General features: G+C 38.8%; 1 protein-coding gene across 2 annotated transcripts in view; it reads right to left on the bottom strand.

The window, feature by feature from the left end:
* LOC123754326 (uncharacterized) overlaps window positions 1-18364 on the bottom strand; it is a 30993-nt gene extending 12629 nt beyond the window's left edge. The window contains exons 1-12 of one of the 2 annotated variants that reach the window (XM_045736625.2): window positions 18231-18364; window positions 16621-16825; window positions 16067-16302; window positions 15677-15834; window positions 12440-12652; window positions 11169-11334; window positions 10836-11035; window positions 10602-10697; window positions 7516-7659; window positions 6765-6989; window positions 6430-6633; window positions 5442-5621 (exon numbers count right to left, since the gene is read on the bottom strand). In XM_045736625.2, the coding sequence (XP_045592581.1) occupies window positions 5442-5621; window positions 6430-6633; window positions 6765-6989; window positions 7516-7659; window positions 10602-10697; window positions 10836-11035; window positions 11169-11334; window positions 12440-12652; window positions 15677-15834; window positions 16067-16302; window positions 16621-16820 (2022 nt within the window). In that variant the 5' untranslated portion in view covers window positions 16821-16825; window positions 18231-18364. Of the gene's footprint in view, window positions 1-5441; window positions 5622-6429; window positions 6634-6764; window positions 6990-7515; window positions 7660-10601; window positions 10698-10835; window positions 11036-11168; window positions 11335-12439; window positions 12653-15676; window positions 15835-16066; window positions 16303-16620; window positions 16826-18198 lie in introns of both variants that reach the window. The other variant, XM_045736624.2, reaches the window with a different exon arrangement.
* Between the last annotated feature and the right edge of the window lie 586 nt (window positions 18365-18950).

Genomic DNA, 18950 nt, shown 5'->3' with positions numbered 1-18950 from the left:
GGATGTTCTTACCATTTATAATCACCTTGCCAGAGACAATGAGGGAAGATTTACAGTACAGTACTACTAACAATGCCCGTGGATACACCAGGCTCACACCTGTTTTCTCAGGCCTCCAGTAAAAAGATGCCATCTTTGACAAAATTCATTGGCACCCTCTCCTGGCTGTGAGGGCCTCAGTCCCATGAGTGACCATGAGTAGCACCGACATGCAACTCGTGACCACAGCATCACTAAATAATGATGAAAAAATAACTGCAATTATTTAATGATAATGTCAGATCCTGACTGTGATAAGGACAACACAGTTCAGATATCAAGGAACCCAATAATGGTTAAGATGTTCACAGCACGATTCGTTCCTTTAAAAATGTGTTCGTGTTCCTTTAATAAATGATCTTTTGGAAAATCATCCATATTTTGGATTTATTGACCAGGATTCTGATAATAGTGTTGTGGCTAGAGATAATGTGTGTAGTATATTGGGAAGTTATGTTAGGTGCAGTTGGCAACTGACTAGCACGTGGCACTTTGCTGTGCTTGTATTGTGTTTACCACATCCGTGGTTACTACATACTGTATAGTAATTCGTAACGATGAATAAAATTACAGATGGTTTTACAACTGACCCCAGAATATTTAACCACACCAATGTTCTACACATTTTATTATGTTAATTTTTTAAATGAGCCTATTGAATATTACTAGTGTAAAGGCAAAAAAAAGAGTAAGACATTGAAATAAATGTAAAAATATTTTCATAGCAACTCCGGCCCCAAAGCCTGGTTTGGGACAACCTCCACGGGGCAACTGCTCCTTGAATGTGCAGGAATTGACACATTTCCTTGCCTTGCCTCACCACTGCCAAGGTCACATTTTTTAAAAATTTCCCATAATCAGGAATCACATTTTAACTTGACAGTTGCTATATAAAAATGGTCAATCCTGCCTAAGTGCAAAAATAAAAATAAAAAAATTAAATTTATTTGAATGTAAAATGTAAAAAAAACATGAAAATGTGTTACCAGTTCCTTTTTTACTGAGTGGAGGTGCTCTAAAATATTGTACTGTGGCGGTGTGATCTGGCACCTGTCAAAATATGATGCTGACACTGAGGTATGCAAGACTACTACTATTTATCCTCATATGTTTTATTGTAAGATACAGGATACATACCTTACTTTAGGTACGATACTTTAGGGTACGGTTTTCAATCCCGTACATCATTGATTATCACTTTTTTCTATTTATAAGAATGTGTTAACTTAATAAAATCACAATTCACATAACACATGATGTTTCCATTGATTGGTTTACCTGCAATACTTCATTCAACCATAAAGAGCATATAAGCATAATATACAATGGTGTCGAGAGCTGGGATGTGTAACAAAACGGAGGCCTGATCTAGGACCTGGCGGCGGGGACACTAAGCCCCGAAATCAAGATACCCCCCCCCCCACACATGCATCAGGGCATTGTCTTCTATTAACTGGGGCATAGCCTAATGGTTAAAGATCCTAGTATTCAGATAAAGTGTACTTCAGCTACCTTTGCCATGAAGGCAATACCTGGTCTGGCTATAAATAGTCTTTAGTCACATTGTTCCATGAGGTGTATTTACTTCCTCAGACTACAATAGTGTCCAGCACTGCTGCCACCACTTCCTTGGTGACTACCTTGGGTTTGCTATGTAGGCCTAATCCATGTTACTTGAGAATGTCAAATATTATGTATTGTTAAAAGTGTTTGGTGTGTGAATACTATAAATGGTGAATGTTGACAAAAGTAAGGTAATAATGGGAGAGAAAAGGAATGTGTGAAATACATGTGAACAGTGAAGTGCTTGTGGTGATTGATCAGTTTAGATACTCAGATTCTGAGATTGCAATCTAATATGAGAATACCAACAAGATAATTAGTGTTAGGAGAATATAGTAAACAACGAAACTATCTTGGAGAGGTAGAGTACAAGTCAATACGGAAAGATTGCAGAGAGCAACAGATAGTTCAGGTATGTTGAATAAATGGATGAAGGCAGACTGGTGAGTCAAGTTTCAAATATTTCAACATTAGTTGCCTGAATTACATCAGGATGCAGCTACATAAAAAATAAACATCTGGAAACATGTCCATGCTCCTAAAGGTAGGAAAGGAAATGTTCGCAATTGCATTGCTCACAATATTGAATTCAATTTATATTTTGTAAGATGGGTTAGACAATTAAAATGCAATTTTGCTTTGCAAAGACAGGCAAAATAAACCATGACAGGTAGATATAGATAGGATCAATAAATTACACGATGGCAACTTTCAAACACACATCATACATTTAGGTCAGATTATACTTGATAGAAGTACAAATTATTGGATTCTGCAAAATATCAACACTGATAATGTGGGTGTGGGTGCAAATATTTTACTCACAAAGCAAACTATAATGCACATTTCAACATCATGTTTACTTGTAATCGGGTTTGAGGGTTCTTTTATTCTCCTAACCTGACCTATGGCCAGGCTTGTTAGGGGGTAGCTTGCAGCAGCCTGCAGGCCACATATCCTCAAACTCTGTTGATCCAGCACTTTCCGAAGAACTGTCCAATTGCCTATTGAAAGCACACTTTTGTTACGGCAATATTTCTCATTATGGGTGGAACGAGTTTGAAGAGCTGTGGGCCCCTAATGCCCATAATGTTCTTAAACTGTGCCAATCACACCACTACTCTTTACCATGTCTACTCTGGATATCCTCCTAATATTCACTTAATGATGCAATTCACTATCACTATGGATGAGTGAATCTCTAGTCATGCTGTAAAATTTACATGGACTATAGTTTCACCCATCAATAGGAACAGTTACTTTAAATGTAATATTTTTCTTAAGAATACAGCAGGCTACAGTACTTTAATCATGCAACACCAATAAAATTTAACTTAACTGTTTTATTATTTATTGCAAGAACACTTTTCAATTGCACAAGGCTGGTTGTGAAGTTTAAATCTTTATTTTCTATCTCCTGCTGTCTTGAATCTCAAGATGCCAGTCAAAAGCCTAATGTTACTTTGTGACTGATCAGCAGTGTCTGCAATGCCAAACTGTGCCTCTAACTTCTTCCACACTGCTCTTAAAACAATTACCTTAGTTTTATTTTCAAATTATTTGATCAAAGCACTTCAAGTACAACTTTTCCAGCAGAGCATACACCATATGAAGTCAACCTTTCCTTGAAAAAAGTGTTAATATTGAAGCCTTTAAGACCCATGTCCTTAACATCAATAATTTTGTCTATACATTCTACCCTATTCTCCTTAATTATCAATATCTACAATGTCACATACATAGTTCAATCATATAATATGTGAGATGAGAAAAACACTTGGAATCTTAGGAGCAAGTATTTGGAGTCTGTAGTGCTAACATTCATGCAGATGAGTCGAAGGCTCCTAGGTATCATCACACTCAAAATGGTGGCTGTAAACTCTACCTACACTGCCAGCCCATTTCAAAAACTGTTTTGACAAATTACAGTAGAATTGTTAAGTAAGAGAATGTAAAACTTCATTATATTACATTTTCTTATTTAGCATACTCAGACATTACTGAAAATGACACTAAAATGTACCATATAGTATTAATTATTTGTTTAAAATGAATTCCAAAGTTACTTCATAGAAAAATCTTCAGTGGAAGGAAACCTCTTGGATGTATACGAATGCCAATGGTCCTGGTTCATTTGCAGCATTAAGGGGCAAGGCTTGTTCTTTGAAAAATAAGGTTTAGGGGATAGATCCTGGGAAATACCAACACTGAGGGTTAAATCTCTTTACCGACAGGTTCTAAACCCTGGAAACACAAACCGAAACAGTCTATTTTCCACTTGTTACAACTTGTAATAAAGTTTTTACGTCTTGGCTTAACGTGTTTATGACATATTAGAACGTTGTTACAACTTGCTATATTGGTCGTTATAACTGGTTAGGTGTTAAAACTTGTTCGAATGTTGTACCAACGTCGTAGTTTCGGTGTGTGTTTGGCGAGAAGGTAAATGTTGTATTGTAGAAATTAATATTTCACTTAGTAAAATATTTCCATAGAACCTAGAAATATATAGTATTAAATGAAATGAAACACTCCTGGTGGGCCCCTAGTAACTCCTTACTCATTTCTTTCATGTAGGGTTCATCACAGGCAGCTCCTGGGTGAGGTAGGCTGTGACCAACCCTGGCTGGCACCTAGTAACTGTCAGGTGCATCACAGTTAGGTTAATTTCACCTGCGGCAATAATCGTTTGGCATGTTCACTCGGGGGTCACTTTGATTCATCTTTTTTTATACTTTCTGGTGGCATTTACCCTGGTTTTAGTTCTCATCCCCAGGTTTTGCCTTGTAAAACAAATTAGATATTGTTCCTGGTTTTAAGTATGTAATAGCTAAATCTCTGCCCTCCAAGTAGACTCCTGCAATTTAAAGCATCACAGGAAAAAAAAAAGGTAAGCAAAAATTTAGAGAGAAAATCAAGAGAACACATCACTGCGACCAAGCTGTAAGGAAACTAGCATGTGAAGAATTCTCTTATCAGAACTGTGACGAAAATTCCAAAACCAAACAAATGGCGAGCTTCCACTAAATGAACATAACCCTTGTGGTATATCAAAACCAAATTCAGGTGGCAATGTTGGAACCCTGAGTTGAATGAACTCGGTGGGTTTGAGCATATCTTTGAACAAATTCCATTCGTTGTCTTACCCTTTAGTTTTCCCATTGGACTTCCTTAAACTCTGCAGATCAGTCAGTGCACAGCATAATGGATGAGTAGTCCTCTAGTCATGCATTCATTATTCATAAACCAAAGTACTACTCACCAATCATATTGTATTCACTTAACGATATTATGCACTTTAAATAAAACTGATTCATGTTGTAATCGAACTGTCAAATAATGAAAAATACAATACTCTAAAACACACTATCAAGTGGATACATGTTTCAGGTGTTAAAAGCTTCATTGTTGATAAAACAAAACATTCCTTTATTACACAATGAACTAACTGTGATATACCTGAGGAAAATCTTTTGGAGCAGGATGGGCGGATCGAACCAGTCATGGGTCACCCGACAAAAGCTGTGCCCACGAGCCATGATATGCAAAAGATTTCCTCAGTCCCTTAATATTGCATGGGAAAAAGATGAACTGATAAACCTGTTACATTTTTTTATGGACAGATATGACCACAAATCTTTTCTCCAATTTTGATGGACAGATACATTATTTAACTCTTACATACTGTATACCCTTGTTCTTTAAGTGACCCGTAACACGTGCTATGCACAATACAAAATATAAAATTACTGCATAAGAATTATGTTTATGTAAGCAAGAGCTTCACATGAAAGGAGAAAATAAAAATATGTCTTATGTACGGTTAATTGAGCACACACCTTAAAGAGGGTTTCCATCTCAGGTGTACAACTATCTTGAACACGAAGCTGTAAATAAAACTGTCTTGTAGCAGTCAAGAGAAGGCAGATGAGCTGCTCTGATGCATTCTGCTCACTGAAACCTTCTTTAACTAATCCTCTTAAGTATTCAGAAAGCTGGTGGAGATCCCGAAGAGCAAGCTGAAATATAAAATGTGTGTAGACAATTAAGAAATTCAACCTATAATTAAAGTTCTATGCTGTACTAACCACTTGTTGGCAAGTAATAATGTTTCAAATTATACTTTTATTGAAAAGTATGCATTAAAGAGTCTATATACATTTTTTTTTATAAAGCTAAGTAGCAGAGAATCATTACATTTCCTACTTTCTTGGCATAAGCAGCATCAGCCCATACAAAAAACAGGCACATTATAGAAAAATAGTTATAAGGATAAAAATTCTTACATCTATCCATCAATTTACACATCATATAGCATCACTATCACAATCGAGTAAATCATCCACAATAGCATCCCACCACTTTTGGTGATTAGTGCAAAGACCAGTACAATAGCACAGGTTGAAACGAAGACATTCTTCAATCAGAAAAGAAAAAAGACCCAAGAGTAGACATAACCCTAAATCTGATGCCAAAAGCCTACATCAGCAAAATAGCAGCAGCATGTGGCATACAGACCAACATTCAGGTGTCCCTTAGAAATTTGGACAAAAGGACTATCTGAGCCCTAAACATAGCACGTTGAGACCTACTCTTGAATATGCATCTCTAGAATGGAACTCTTGCCTAAAAACAGACAAGGAATAACTAGAGAAAATCCATACACACACAAAGAGGCTCCTCCTTGAGCTGAAGGAATTTGAGCTATAACCCAATTCACATTTTCCCTTCCTGTCAACTATGTCTAGCATATAACTGGCACATCATGCATTCCTTCCCTAAAATCTTGAAACACTTTATTCACTGCAATCTGAAAACATTACTTACATTTCCATTACTTTTTTCAATTAGATCCTGTGATGCTTTTGATGGGTGTTTAGAATCGGGTCCCCATTGATTCAACTCTGCCTGGATTAACTGCAGTTTGGCAAAATTTGTGGACAACTTCATCTGAACACTGTCTTGAAGCTTTTTGGTTTGAGAAAGGCGAATTTGCAGATTTCGGATAGTGCGTTCACATCTTGAGATACTCTGTTGGTTATATTCACAATTTACAAAAAAAAAAAAAAAAAAAAAAAAAAAAGGCACCTGCCGGTATATATTCAGAAACAGACGTGTGTATGTGTAACAGGTATTGACTAATTGACAAACTTTTATTTTACCTTATCTAGCCTCTTAGATGCAAAGGCTATTATTTTCATTCTATTGAGACGTGCATTACAAATATGCATCTTAAACTCCATTTCCCGCTGAGAGCTCTCCAGCTGCAGAAGCTCACGCCTTAGAGACTTCTGCTCATGACTTGCATCAATTAGCCTCTGTTGAACCTCTGCTTCTCTTGTAACAGAGGGTTCCACTTCTGGTACTGTTAACAAAGGTGATCTTTCCTGTAGAATACAAGGCCATATGAAAAACTTTGAAATGCCAATGTTAGACCTAGTGTTTAGCCAGAGGCAGATATTGCATAAAATTCACCCAATGATTGAGAAATACAATAATCATCTCTTCTTAAATATAAGCAATATATTGCTTTTGTATAATGAAAAGCCAATTTGTGAGAGCCCTTCAGAGGCTGCCACTGAACTCCAGAGTCAGTACAAACTCCCCAGGTTAATCAGACTTTAATGGCTTCCTCTGAGCAGGTACCAGAATTCTTCCCCTCACAGATTTAGGGCAGTTGAGGTTGTCATAAGACATCATACATTGAGAAACAAACGCATCAAAATTGCTGAAGGATGGTCACAAAAACTTTACAATGCTCAGAAATGAGCATGAACTAATTAATGCTAAATAAAACTCAAAGTATTACAGACCATACATAATAAATCCTGAAGAAAAAAAAATCAACCCACGAGAAAGAGTACAGTTATTTTCCAAACTATATTAGGTTAAGTGCTAATACACACACATTACCTGCAGTTGTTTTTCCAAGCTGGCAATTTTTTCCTCATAATCTGCATTTTTCAGAGGTGATGCTTGGGAAGGCTGTGATGTGACTGCTACCAGAGCTTCTTTCTCAGCTTCCCACTCTTTCTCCTTCTGCTCATACTGATTTACCTGCACAACAAATGTAATTACCAATACAGTAAATAGTCAAATAAAGAATATATAATAAACTAATTTTAAATATATCCTAATAAAATTTAAAAGTTAACCAACTAAAACAAACTAGTTTTCTACCACTTAGTGTACACACCGAGATGAAACAGTACAGCTCTTTTAAGCCTCTGTTAATGTATAAATCTAATTAAGGTGATATACTGAGAAAATTTTGAGGCTCTGGATGGGATAGCACAAAGTTATGTGCACTAAGGCATAAGGTGTGCATCACTAACTACCCTTGAAAATGAAAACACGGATCATGTAAAACTTGGACTGGAAGAACGAACTAAATACTTCTAAATGCCATGAAAGTTCTTACGAACTTCCAGTTGATATTTATAGCTCAACATGGGTACCGGAGTATGCAATGGATGCAAATTTGGTCCCACCATGTTGCTTCAAAGTTTCATTCATATATCATGCTAATGTGATTTCAGATTAGACATCATTTACAATACAGGTCTTGCTTCCCTTCCACTCACCCTCTTTTCTCCTCTCCCTTTCCACCATACACCCCTCTATTCCTCCCTCCCTCCACCCCCATCTCCGTCTTAAAATTAAATATTTAACAAATTAATTCAGGTGCATCACTTGAGTAACCATCAAACTTTATGAAAAATATCCACAATTTCAATTTAGACCATGAAAATCACAAAGGGGTCACTATAGATGCCAATTTTTTTTAAAGGGTATCACTTGGAATATTTCCAACATATGTTGGAAATCCTATATCCATGTTGGAAAATTGGTCGAGGCTAACCCTGAGCATCTGGTCTCGTACTTTGAACAGACAGTATTATATTTATACACAGTGCAACCTTGTTTCAGCAAATCTCCAGTTGCAAAACTTTCTAAACTGGATTTATTAAACTGCCTCGGCAAAAATGTTTGGAGATTTGCTGAAGCAAGGTTTGTTCAGATTTGCCTAGGAAGCAGGACCGGAGTTCACATACATGTGGGAAAGTTGTCAATCTGATACTGAAACTAAAATTTGACCCAGTGAAATTAGCCCATAGAGCATGGCAAATATTAGGGGTGTAAATGGTAATTTTTATTATGGCTCAAATGTTTAGTGATACTGTATTTGTAGATGGACAGAATATTGGAAGAAAATCATGAATGTATTTTCTTATACAGTAATAATAATAATAATAATAAAATACACACATTTATTTTTATATATACAGTATTAAAATCATTATGGGTAAAGCCTACTAATTGAAATTCATGTTTGTGTTGTTGAGGTTGTATATTGTTACTCAGCTAATTTCTTCAAAAAAGTATCTTAAATTTTCCAACTTTAATCCCATTGCATTGATAAATGCTAATTTAGAGCCTTCTAGATTTTGGACCAGCTCCATCATAGGTCGAGTTTCCATCTCGGGAAATATCTGAGCACGCAGGAACTTTAAATGAAAATAGTAATGTACACATTACCAAAAATCTCAAGTTTTGAAAACTAAACCTAATAAATGTTCAAAAGCATTTCTAAACATTACCATTTGAAATACATCTTTTTATTGTTGTGACAAATACATGACATTTGTAATTGGGATAGATCCTGGCCAAATAAATATAGTTAAAGCTCCATTTCAATACAATTTTAAATCAACCCAGCAAGCCATATACTGTTATAATGCATTCAATGAATTTATTCTTAACACTTTCGCGCTCTCGGCGCTCAAAAAAAACAATACCCCAGATGCTTTCGGCACTTCGCGCACCTACGCGGTAAGACCGAAAAGTGTACACTCTTTTGACTGTCCTGACAATAATTGAAGGCGCACGTATTTAAATTTGGTATCACTGTGTTCGCAATGAAATTGTCTATAAGAGCATACCTATAAAATGCCGCCCAAGCATAAGGAGTATCAACACCAAATAAAAAACTATGCAGATCACTCGCCGAGAGCGCCAAACAGCAACAAAATGTTTCCACTCTCTTAATGGTTGCGAAGCCTACAGTTGTCCTACATCGCTAATTTTGGTATCATTGGAATCGCAATAAAATTCTCTACACGGACATATGCATATGAATGTTTAATATAGGTAATTGCCCACCAGCAAGAGTGTGTGAAGTGGAGAGTAGTTATCCGCGAGCGCACTGGCGAAAACACAGGGGGGAAATCATGCTTGGAAAGTTTATACGTTTCCTGACCCTACTTTTCTATGTACGTATTTCTTTTTTATACCAATGTGTTCGCAATAAAATTTTCTATAAGATGAACTGTATAACATTTGTACAAAGCATGTGTAAGAGAAGCGCCAAATATAGAACCACGTCGCTCAGTATGCATTCGCGGCAGAAACGAACGCATTGTTTTCGTTCGTTTGATGTTTGTCATGTTTATACTTGTTGAAACATTTTATAATTTGTATGACAGTGATCGCAGTAAAATTCCCTACACAGACATATACATAACACGTACAAATATTTCCCACGTGTTAGATATATCAACGGCTAAAGGGAACCCACTGCCACACCCCCAAACATACTTTGTGTATTTTTTTTTTTACTCATAGAAGTTTATGTGATATAATATTCATTCTGGTACCAAAACATTCGCAAATAAATTCTCTACAAAACAAAAGTATCCCCATCCATTTCGGTTAAAAAATGGAATTTATAGAAATATTTTTTCGATGGACGAGAAAAGTAGGCCGTTATGCGGAATCGTGAGAGAAAACGGCGACGAGTTATCTCTAATATAAAGCGCGAAAGTGTTAATGCTTCAAAAAACCGGCCTTCATACCACTCATAATCATCTCTAGGAGACTTTGTGATGTTTCTCGTTCCATTGAACCCTAATGGATTACTATTCATAGTAAAAGAGCTCACTAACTTTTTCCTATCTAAAATATACTTTAAAGTTATATAATAAAAAAAAAAGACAAACCTTCTCCTTTAAGCTGCAAATTTCTTGCCTCAGGTCTTCAACAATTTTAACATAATTTGAAACATGTTGGTCTATGTTCATGATGTTCTTTTTAATCTGAAAGAAATGATCATATTTTGCAGATTTATAATTTTATATAATTTCTTATCAAAATCATTATCTATAATGCTTCACTATGATACAGTAAAGTACCCCTACTAAATTTACGTAACAATAGTACACAAATCTACTTACGGTAGTTTTAATTGTTTTTGCACGATTAGCATAACGCAGCGTGTTGAATGTATCTTCAAAAGTCGTTGATGCTGGAGATACTGTAGCTATCATAACACTCCGACAATTTCCTCCAATAGAATCCTTCAAAAGGCGCGTAAGCTTGCTGTCACGATAAGGAATGTGCCTTTGTCCATCTGCCAGAGCATTGATGCAATTTCCTGAAAAGTTATTTCCTACTGAATGAACAGCTTTCAATTCAAATAAAAAATGTAAGTGAAATTCTTACATGTTATTTAATGTTGCCAATGCTTGCTTTGAAGACTAAAAATGAGTGAAGAGTGAACAACATACCAAGTGCAAGTAATGACTTGTTAATACTGGCACCCTCTCTAAATCTGGCGCCTCTGAAACCAGTGGCAGCTCCTCTTTCAGATCCAGCAAGGTCGATCATTGACAGCTTGGCAATGGAAACGTTAGATTTGATATTGCCAACACGGTCTTGCTGACGGACAAAAACCTGAAGTATTTAATTAAAAAATTATTAGCATTTGTATATACAGTATATATATAATATAATTATGTCTTGTACAAGTACTGAATAAAATTAAGTGTTAAACTTAAAATTTTGTTTCAACAAAAAAAATTCTAGTGTACTAAGCTTATTCAACAGCAAAATCCATTTCCACATCTTATTTCTGTGAGCTCTAAAGCAGCAGCAACCCAAAATATCTTGCCAGGGGCAAACCAATATACCCAGCAATTAGAAATACAGTACATTAAACCTATAGTGAAAATTTCATATGCTACTCTTTCATTAAAGTTCAATTGCTTGCATAAGGCAATAAGGCCTGCCATCAGCAAGCATATCCTTTAGAGGTAAAGAATCCTTTAACCCTCAAAATGTTACTATCACCAAATTTGTTACCCATCATATTGGAAAGGAAGGGGGAATTACAGGAAACTGTAATCTGCTTCCCAATACTACAACACACTTGAGTCAGTACCCCAGTGTTGGTTATGTTCCGTATACACACTATCTAGCAGAAACTGACACTCATTACAACAAAAGAATTTGCAAGTTTTAAGCTAGTGTATTTAGATTACATAAATTACTCTGCATTTATTTTTATACTACAGTACAACATGGTTTCAAAACATTTGAAGATTAAAAATATATTTAACCGTTCTAGATTTGTTTAAGAAACTAATGTACAACTTTGTAATAGACTACATGGACTATCACTTGACACTCATTAGTGAATAAATGTTGGTGCAGCAAAGCTAATTCCCTTTTGAGATACTGCTCAAGTCACCAATGCCTTCTCTTTCCAAATATCACCAAAAATGATAAAATGAGTAGCAAATCTATCAGAGGGTTACAAAATATTTTTATAAACATGTGAATACTAGCAATGGGAAATGTGGAGAAAGATTAGCAAATCATAGTAGTACACAGAAATATCATAGCCAAAGAATATAACCATAAAATGACAGAAGTACATGGTCAAATATTAAATGTTTAGTTATAAAACATTCATATAAATGTCGCACTCAATCTCAAAGGAAATCTTTCCCTAATGAATTGTTAACCAGAACAAACACCATTTTACAAAGCAAATTACCTGAAAGACAGCATGAGACCTTGAAGACTCAGCATTGGCATCAGTAGGGTGCTGTGTGCGGTTTTGGTTCCCTTGTGATAACATTTGCATTAATTCCTCTGCATTTTCTGGTTTGTGAAGAGATAAGCCTGGTATTAAAATTTGACGTCCATCTTCCTGCACATTAAGTGGTTTTCCTGGTTTCAAAAGGTCACGCACCATTTCATTATAAACCTGAAATTGATTAAAGATAAAGGTACTATATAATGTGCAGCTTAACCTAACCTTACAGCACTTATTTGCAGATTGAATAGTCAACCTGGAAACACTACCATGTTTAAATATTTTAAATTAATATACTACAAGTCTCATCATCATAAGAAAAACTATTTTTTTTTTACTGAAGTTGATCATGAGAAGTATTTCCTGGACTAGAACATATCAGAATACGAATAGTGGTGTAATAAGTACACCAAAAATGCAACAATTAGAAAATACTGTGCTACAATATGAAGTGGTATAATAAAAATTCTATTTAGCACCATCTGTTGCTGAACAATCAATAGGGCCTACAAATCACTCGGGAAACCAGTACAAGAATAAAAGACATGACGAGCAATGTCATCAACATCAGAGGCCTGAGACTGTTCAACACGCTTCCACTACACATAGGGGCATAACTGGCCGACCCCTCGCAGTGCTCAAGAGAGAACGCGATAAGCACCTCCAAAGGATACCTGATCAACCAGGCTGTGAGCAGCCGTGTCCAACAACCTGGTTGACCAGTCCAGCAATGAGGAGGCTTGGTCGACGGCCGGGCTGCGAGGACGCCAAACCCCAGAAACACCTCAAGGTACGTCAAAGGCATTGGTTTCACAAAGGATTCTACTGAGAGAAAGTGACTAAGGAACATTGGAAAGCAAGATTTACAAGCATCCTAAAAATCAGGATACAGTATCACACAAAGAAGTGAACGATCAAGCGTGACAATGCAGTTCAGACAAGCAGACTGTTCCATTAAGTGACCATAAGTTACGAACATGTGAGAAATATGTTTCCCATCACTTATTGCAGTGATAGGAAGAATGGCAGAGATAGGCGACATCTAATAGTACAGTATGTTACCTATAATACCTCACTAAGTTGTGCCAATCATTCCAAATTATATTACAAATTGGATAGAAACCAGCAAAAGGAATCCGTCTTTGGGAGATGGAACTGGTACCTTCAGGAGAAATTGTCACTGACAGCTGATAGTGAGATCTACAGTGTGTAAAAAACATGCCAGAAGAGAGGGATGATTGTTAATGTGAACACCCTCATACTGTACGAATGTGAACCCCTTGAGGGACCTGAAATAGATGAAGGTAGAAATTGGCCAAGCTACTCTAATCCTTTTGAGATGTACGTTATTACCTCATTAAACTTACTTGAACACTCATACAGATGTGAAAAACAGAACCGAATCATACCTTAATCAAACCAGAAAGGAAGCAAATAGACAAGTGGCAGATTGCCATAAAGGCCAAAAAGAATGCAGTCGAGCTAAAATATTACATCTCCAGGTCAAAAAGAACTATAACATTGAATATATACCTCCAAATTCACCAGGATTTCAGTCATGCTGTGACTTACAAAAACTAAATTGAGAGGAAGAGGGAGGCAACAATTATGTTCTAAAAACTATGTAAGATGTACATTAACTATACATACAACTTGTCAACAATGGGAGCAAAGATCTTTATAGAAGACGCCATGTGTACAGGGTTACTTATTGGCTAAATCAATGAACTTGAACTGAACATTCAACTGCCTTAAGAACTGATGCTGCCATCCAACGGCATTAATGAATACAGTAAAATGCACAAAGATGGGGAGCGGAAGATGAGTGCAAACCTAAGGGTTTAGATTCAATACAAGATCTATGAGTAAGGAAGGCAGGAGGGAGACGAGAAGCAGAAACAATGGCTTAGAAGTACGAGGTTAATGCTTTAAAATAACTAAATTGCAGAATTATCTGACAGCCTTCATCCAAAAATTGACTAATCCAGTTCATGGACCTGGGAGCACTAGTTTTGCACAAAAACACATTCCCTTTAAATGTTAAATGTGCAATTACAGTACAAAGTAACCAGTTTAGTATTATACTGAACTGTACAGTATTATAACTGCATTCTGCTACCGTATGGTATTTGGCAGAAAGGAAAGTCATAATTCTACCATTTAGTGATTTTAATGCAATAACCCATAGTGAGCAGGTGCATTATCAAGGACCAATAAGGTTCTTACCTGTTCAGTTTTCCATCCTAAATCTGGAAACCCTCCTATTTGTAAAAATTATGGAATCAAAAGAAAAAATGTGAGAGCCCGACATTCTTATGAGTGGAAGTATTTTAGAGGAAGTCTTATCAATGCAGTTTTTGAAGTATCTTTGCTTAGCAGTATTCCAAACAATTGCTATTTTTAGTCTGTACAATCTGCATTTGCACAGGCCATAGGAAAAACCTTTCTTTACTAACTTCATAACCTTACAGTTTCCTCTGAAGTAAATCTCTTCAAACAAAGCAAATTTTGCCTGCATTGTAGACTTGAAAACAAACTTACACATGGAACTCACCAGCTGCCATTCTCTCTCTCTAATGATTCCATGGCTGTCACATCAGCACAAACTCTCCCCACTGTTATCTTTCTCTTAAATATACTGTGGTGTTTAACATCTTTAGCCACCGTGAACTGGCCTTAAAAGTCAACAATATCCATAGCTCCCAATAGGTAACCCCCACTGTATGACGTCGCATAAACCATACAAATAGCATCATCCAGCTGTTAATATTCGGTATCTTCAATGTTTTTCTGACAATCTTTCCATCAAATTTTGACTTGCTGACAAACTGCCATTTGCTTGCCAACCACCCCCATGATATAGGTCTTAAGAAATTGCCATAGTACTTTATTCATAGTACTGAAAAAAATTCACATCCAAGGAAAATTCTTTAAAAATGTGTGCACTCACAGGGGGAAGAATGAATGCACTAGCAATACAGCAAAGAAACGAAAAACTCAATTTTGTGGATATCGCTAAAAAAACTGAACCAACAACACAGATTTTATAGCATCCTCCCTTTGAAATTAAGATTTATTTTTGAAATCTGAATTAAGGAGGGGAAATTCATTTGATGGATTAGATCTGTTATTTAGAGGGCTTTGTTATATGGAAGTTTAGATTTTGGAGGTTGCAGTATACCTAATTACACTAACCTCAATATAGGAAATCCCCACTTCACAAGTCTTTTCATCCTTTATCTCGTCAATACGTCGGTAAAGCTCCATCAAGGTTAGGAAAGTAATCCCAGGGTAGTTTTTTTTCCCAAGCATCGTGAAGGTCTTACCAGCACCCGTTGCACCATATGCAAAAACTGAAAATTTAATATAAAAAAAATTCTGATAGGTACAGTAATCACCAAATTTACATTGATTTAACACTATATATACACAGTACAGTACTTGTAAAAATGAGGGGGACATGAGAAAACTTGTTAAACTTTATAAGTATCATTTCAATGTACTATTACATGCAGTTGGGAGGCAAGCATAATTAACAAATCAAAATGACAAAAATAATGTAAACAAACAACTGCAACAACAAACCTGAACAGTTATAGCCACTAAGAACAGTATCAATAATATCTTGTACGGTTGCCTCATACACTTCTTCATTAGTAGAATTCTCATTAAAAACACGCTCGAAAGCAAATTTTTGTTCCCTGTTCTGACGCTTGCTGAGATCTCGTGCACGCTGACGCACACCTCTGAAGAAAAACTCATCGTCGTCTTCCTTAGGGTCAAATACCAACATGTGATCATCCACAACCTTCACAATGCATCTGGAATCAATATAAAAAAAATCTATACACTGTACTGTAACTTGCACAATATAACCATGTAACTTAAAACAGGCCACACACAGATTCCCAAATACATTGCCAATAAAAAACTCCTTTACCCTACTTGATATGCCTTTCAGCAGGTTATAAATATACGGTTTCATATTCATATTACTTCCTGGTCACATGCAGAATAATTATATTCAGAAAAAAAATTTCATCCAGTAAAAGTAGTATTGTACTAAAAATAGTACCAAGTACATGCATGTTTCATGTGACCCCTTTCCATTTTAATACCACAATGAGCTGAATACTGACCTTGCATTATTCTCCTCTTCATATTTGTTCTGTGGCCGAACTCTGACAACGACTTTAAGATTAGCCTTAGATGCTGCACCAAACTGAACGTCACCACTCAATTGTTTAATGAGGGCTTTCTTGCGTAAGGAAGTATTATTTCGTTTTGGAGACTTAAGTGGCGAATGCACACGTTTTAAGACTTTTCTGTTTAAGGTCATCTTGCCTGAAAACCAAGAAACTGTTTTAATGTTTACAAAATATACGTGTAAAAGGTTAATTTGTTTAAAGAAATGACAAATAGTAAAACAATTTGAAAATAATCGACACCCACCCCCACCGGGTCACCTTCGACCCCCCCACCCACTCCGGGTCACCGTCGACCCCCCCCCACCCGCTCCGGGTCACCGTCGACCCCCCCCCACCCGCTCCGGGTCACCGTCGACCCCCCCCCCCCACCCGCTCCGGGTCACCGTCGACCCCCCCCCCACCCGCTCCGGGTCACCGTCGACCCCCCCCCCCCCACCCGCTCCGGGTCACCGTCGACCCCCCCCCCCCCCCCCACCCGCTCCGGGTCACCGTCGACCCCCCCCCCACCCGCTCCGGGTCACCGTCGACCCCCCCCCCACCCGCTTTGGGTCACCGTCGACCCCCCCCCACCCGCTCCGGGTCACCGTCGACCCCCCCCCCCCACCCGCTCCGGGTCACCGTCGACCCCCCCCCCCCACCCGCTCCGGGTCACCGTCGAAACTCCGGGTCACCGTCGACCCTCCCCCCCCACCCGCTCCGGGTCACCGTCGACCCTCCCCCCCCACCCGCTCCGGGTCACCGTCGACCCTCCCCCCCCACCCGCTCCGGGTCACCGTCGACCCTCCCCCCCCACCCGCTCCGGGTCACCGTCGACCCTCCCCCCCCACCCGCTCCGGGTCACCGTCGACCCCCCCCCACCCGCTCCGGGTCACCGTCGACCCCCCCCCCCCCCACCCGCTCCGGGTCACCATCGACCTCCTCGCTCCGGGTCACCATCGACCTCCTCGCTCCGGGTCACCATCGACCTCCTCGCTCCGGGTCACCATCGACCTCCTCGCTCCGGGTCACTGTTGACACCCCCTGCCCCAGGTCACCATTGACAACCCCCCCCACTCCAGGTCACCGTCGGACCCTCCCCCCCCCCCCCGCTCCAGGTCACCGTCGACACCCCCCCCGCTCCAGGTCACCGTCGACACCCCCCCCTCCCCCCGCCCCAGGTCACCCCCTACACACACCCCCCTGCTCACCCCCCTGCCAACCTCCCCCGCCCACCCCCACACACCTCCCACCCCAGGTCACCGTAGACACCCCCCGCCCCAGGTCACACCCCCGCCCCAGGTCGCAACCGCCTACACACCCCCGCCCCAGGTCGCAACCGCCTACACACCCCCGCCCCAGGTCACCCCCACACACCCCCGCCCCAGGTCACCGTAGACACCCCCTACACTTCACCAACAAAAGCCTAGACAATCAGGAGTTACAGGGCAATACAGTTAGAACACGCCCTGTATCACCTCACTCTCCTCCCTTCACCACCATCCAGGTACCAAACGTTGCAGAAAACATTACCTGACACCGTGACCGACAGCCCCGACACTTGCCTCATTAAAAGCGGTACAAGTCCGAGGAGAAGAGTAGCAAAATAGTGGTAAAGGCAGGACACCCCGACCTCCGCTTTCGTTTGAATCACTCGGCTAGCGGCGTCGGACATTTAAATCGTGTTGGCCAATGAGCGTCCTCCGTCTCGTGGCGACGGTAGCCAATCACCAGACGCCTCACTGGCGCGCACATTCAAACTCTCCAACTCCAGGGTAGCGCCTCTTGCCTTTAGTTGTGTATAGTATGACGCATAGCTTATTTATAATGTGTTGAATTAGGATTATACTTAACCTAATGGGGACATAAAACCCTTAATATGTCGAAGCTGAGGATGAAGTTTTATTCACGTAATTACTTATCCATTTGCTGGTCATTCATAATGGGCCTGAACGCGACTGACTGACTAATGCAAACATCACCGTCGAAAGACGGCATTTTATTTAGTTTATGGTCTAAAAATATTATTTTATTGTTGAACCATTTGTATGTGCTTGCTTGCAGGTTGGCATCACACTATACACGCATTTTGAGCTCAGTCAATTATCATAATTTACTGATTTACTCTATATATATTATGCTAAATTCTAGGGGCTTTAATAAAATGTACCTTTGTACATCCTTGCTGTTATTATTAATGTTAAACACTTTTTCATTATTGCTAAAACTAAAGATTCTATAATGTAGTACTCTATGCCTACTATCTTGAATCACTTTTTTTTTAA

Source organism: Procambarus clarkii, chromosome 18, assembly GCF_040958095.1.
Source record: "Procambarus clarkii isolate CNS0578487 chromosome 18, FALCON_Pclarkii_2.0, whole genome shotgun sequence".
In the NCBI taxonomy this organism is placed as follows: domain Eukaryota; kingdom Metazoa; phylum Arthropoda; class Malacostraca; order Decapoda; family Cambaridae; genus Procambarus; species Procambarus clarkii.
Note: the sequence above shows the minus strand (reverse complement) of the source record. Positions and strands in the feature narration are given on the sequence as shown.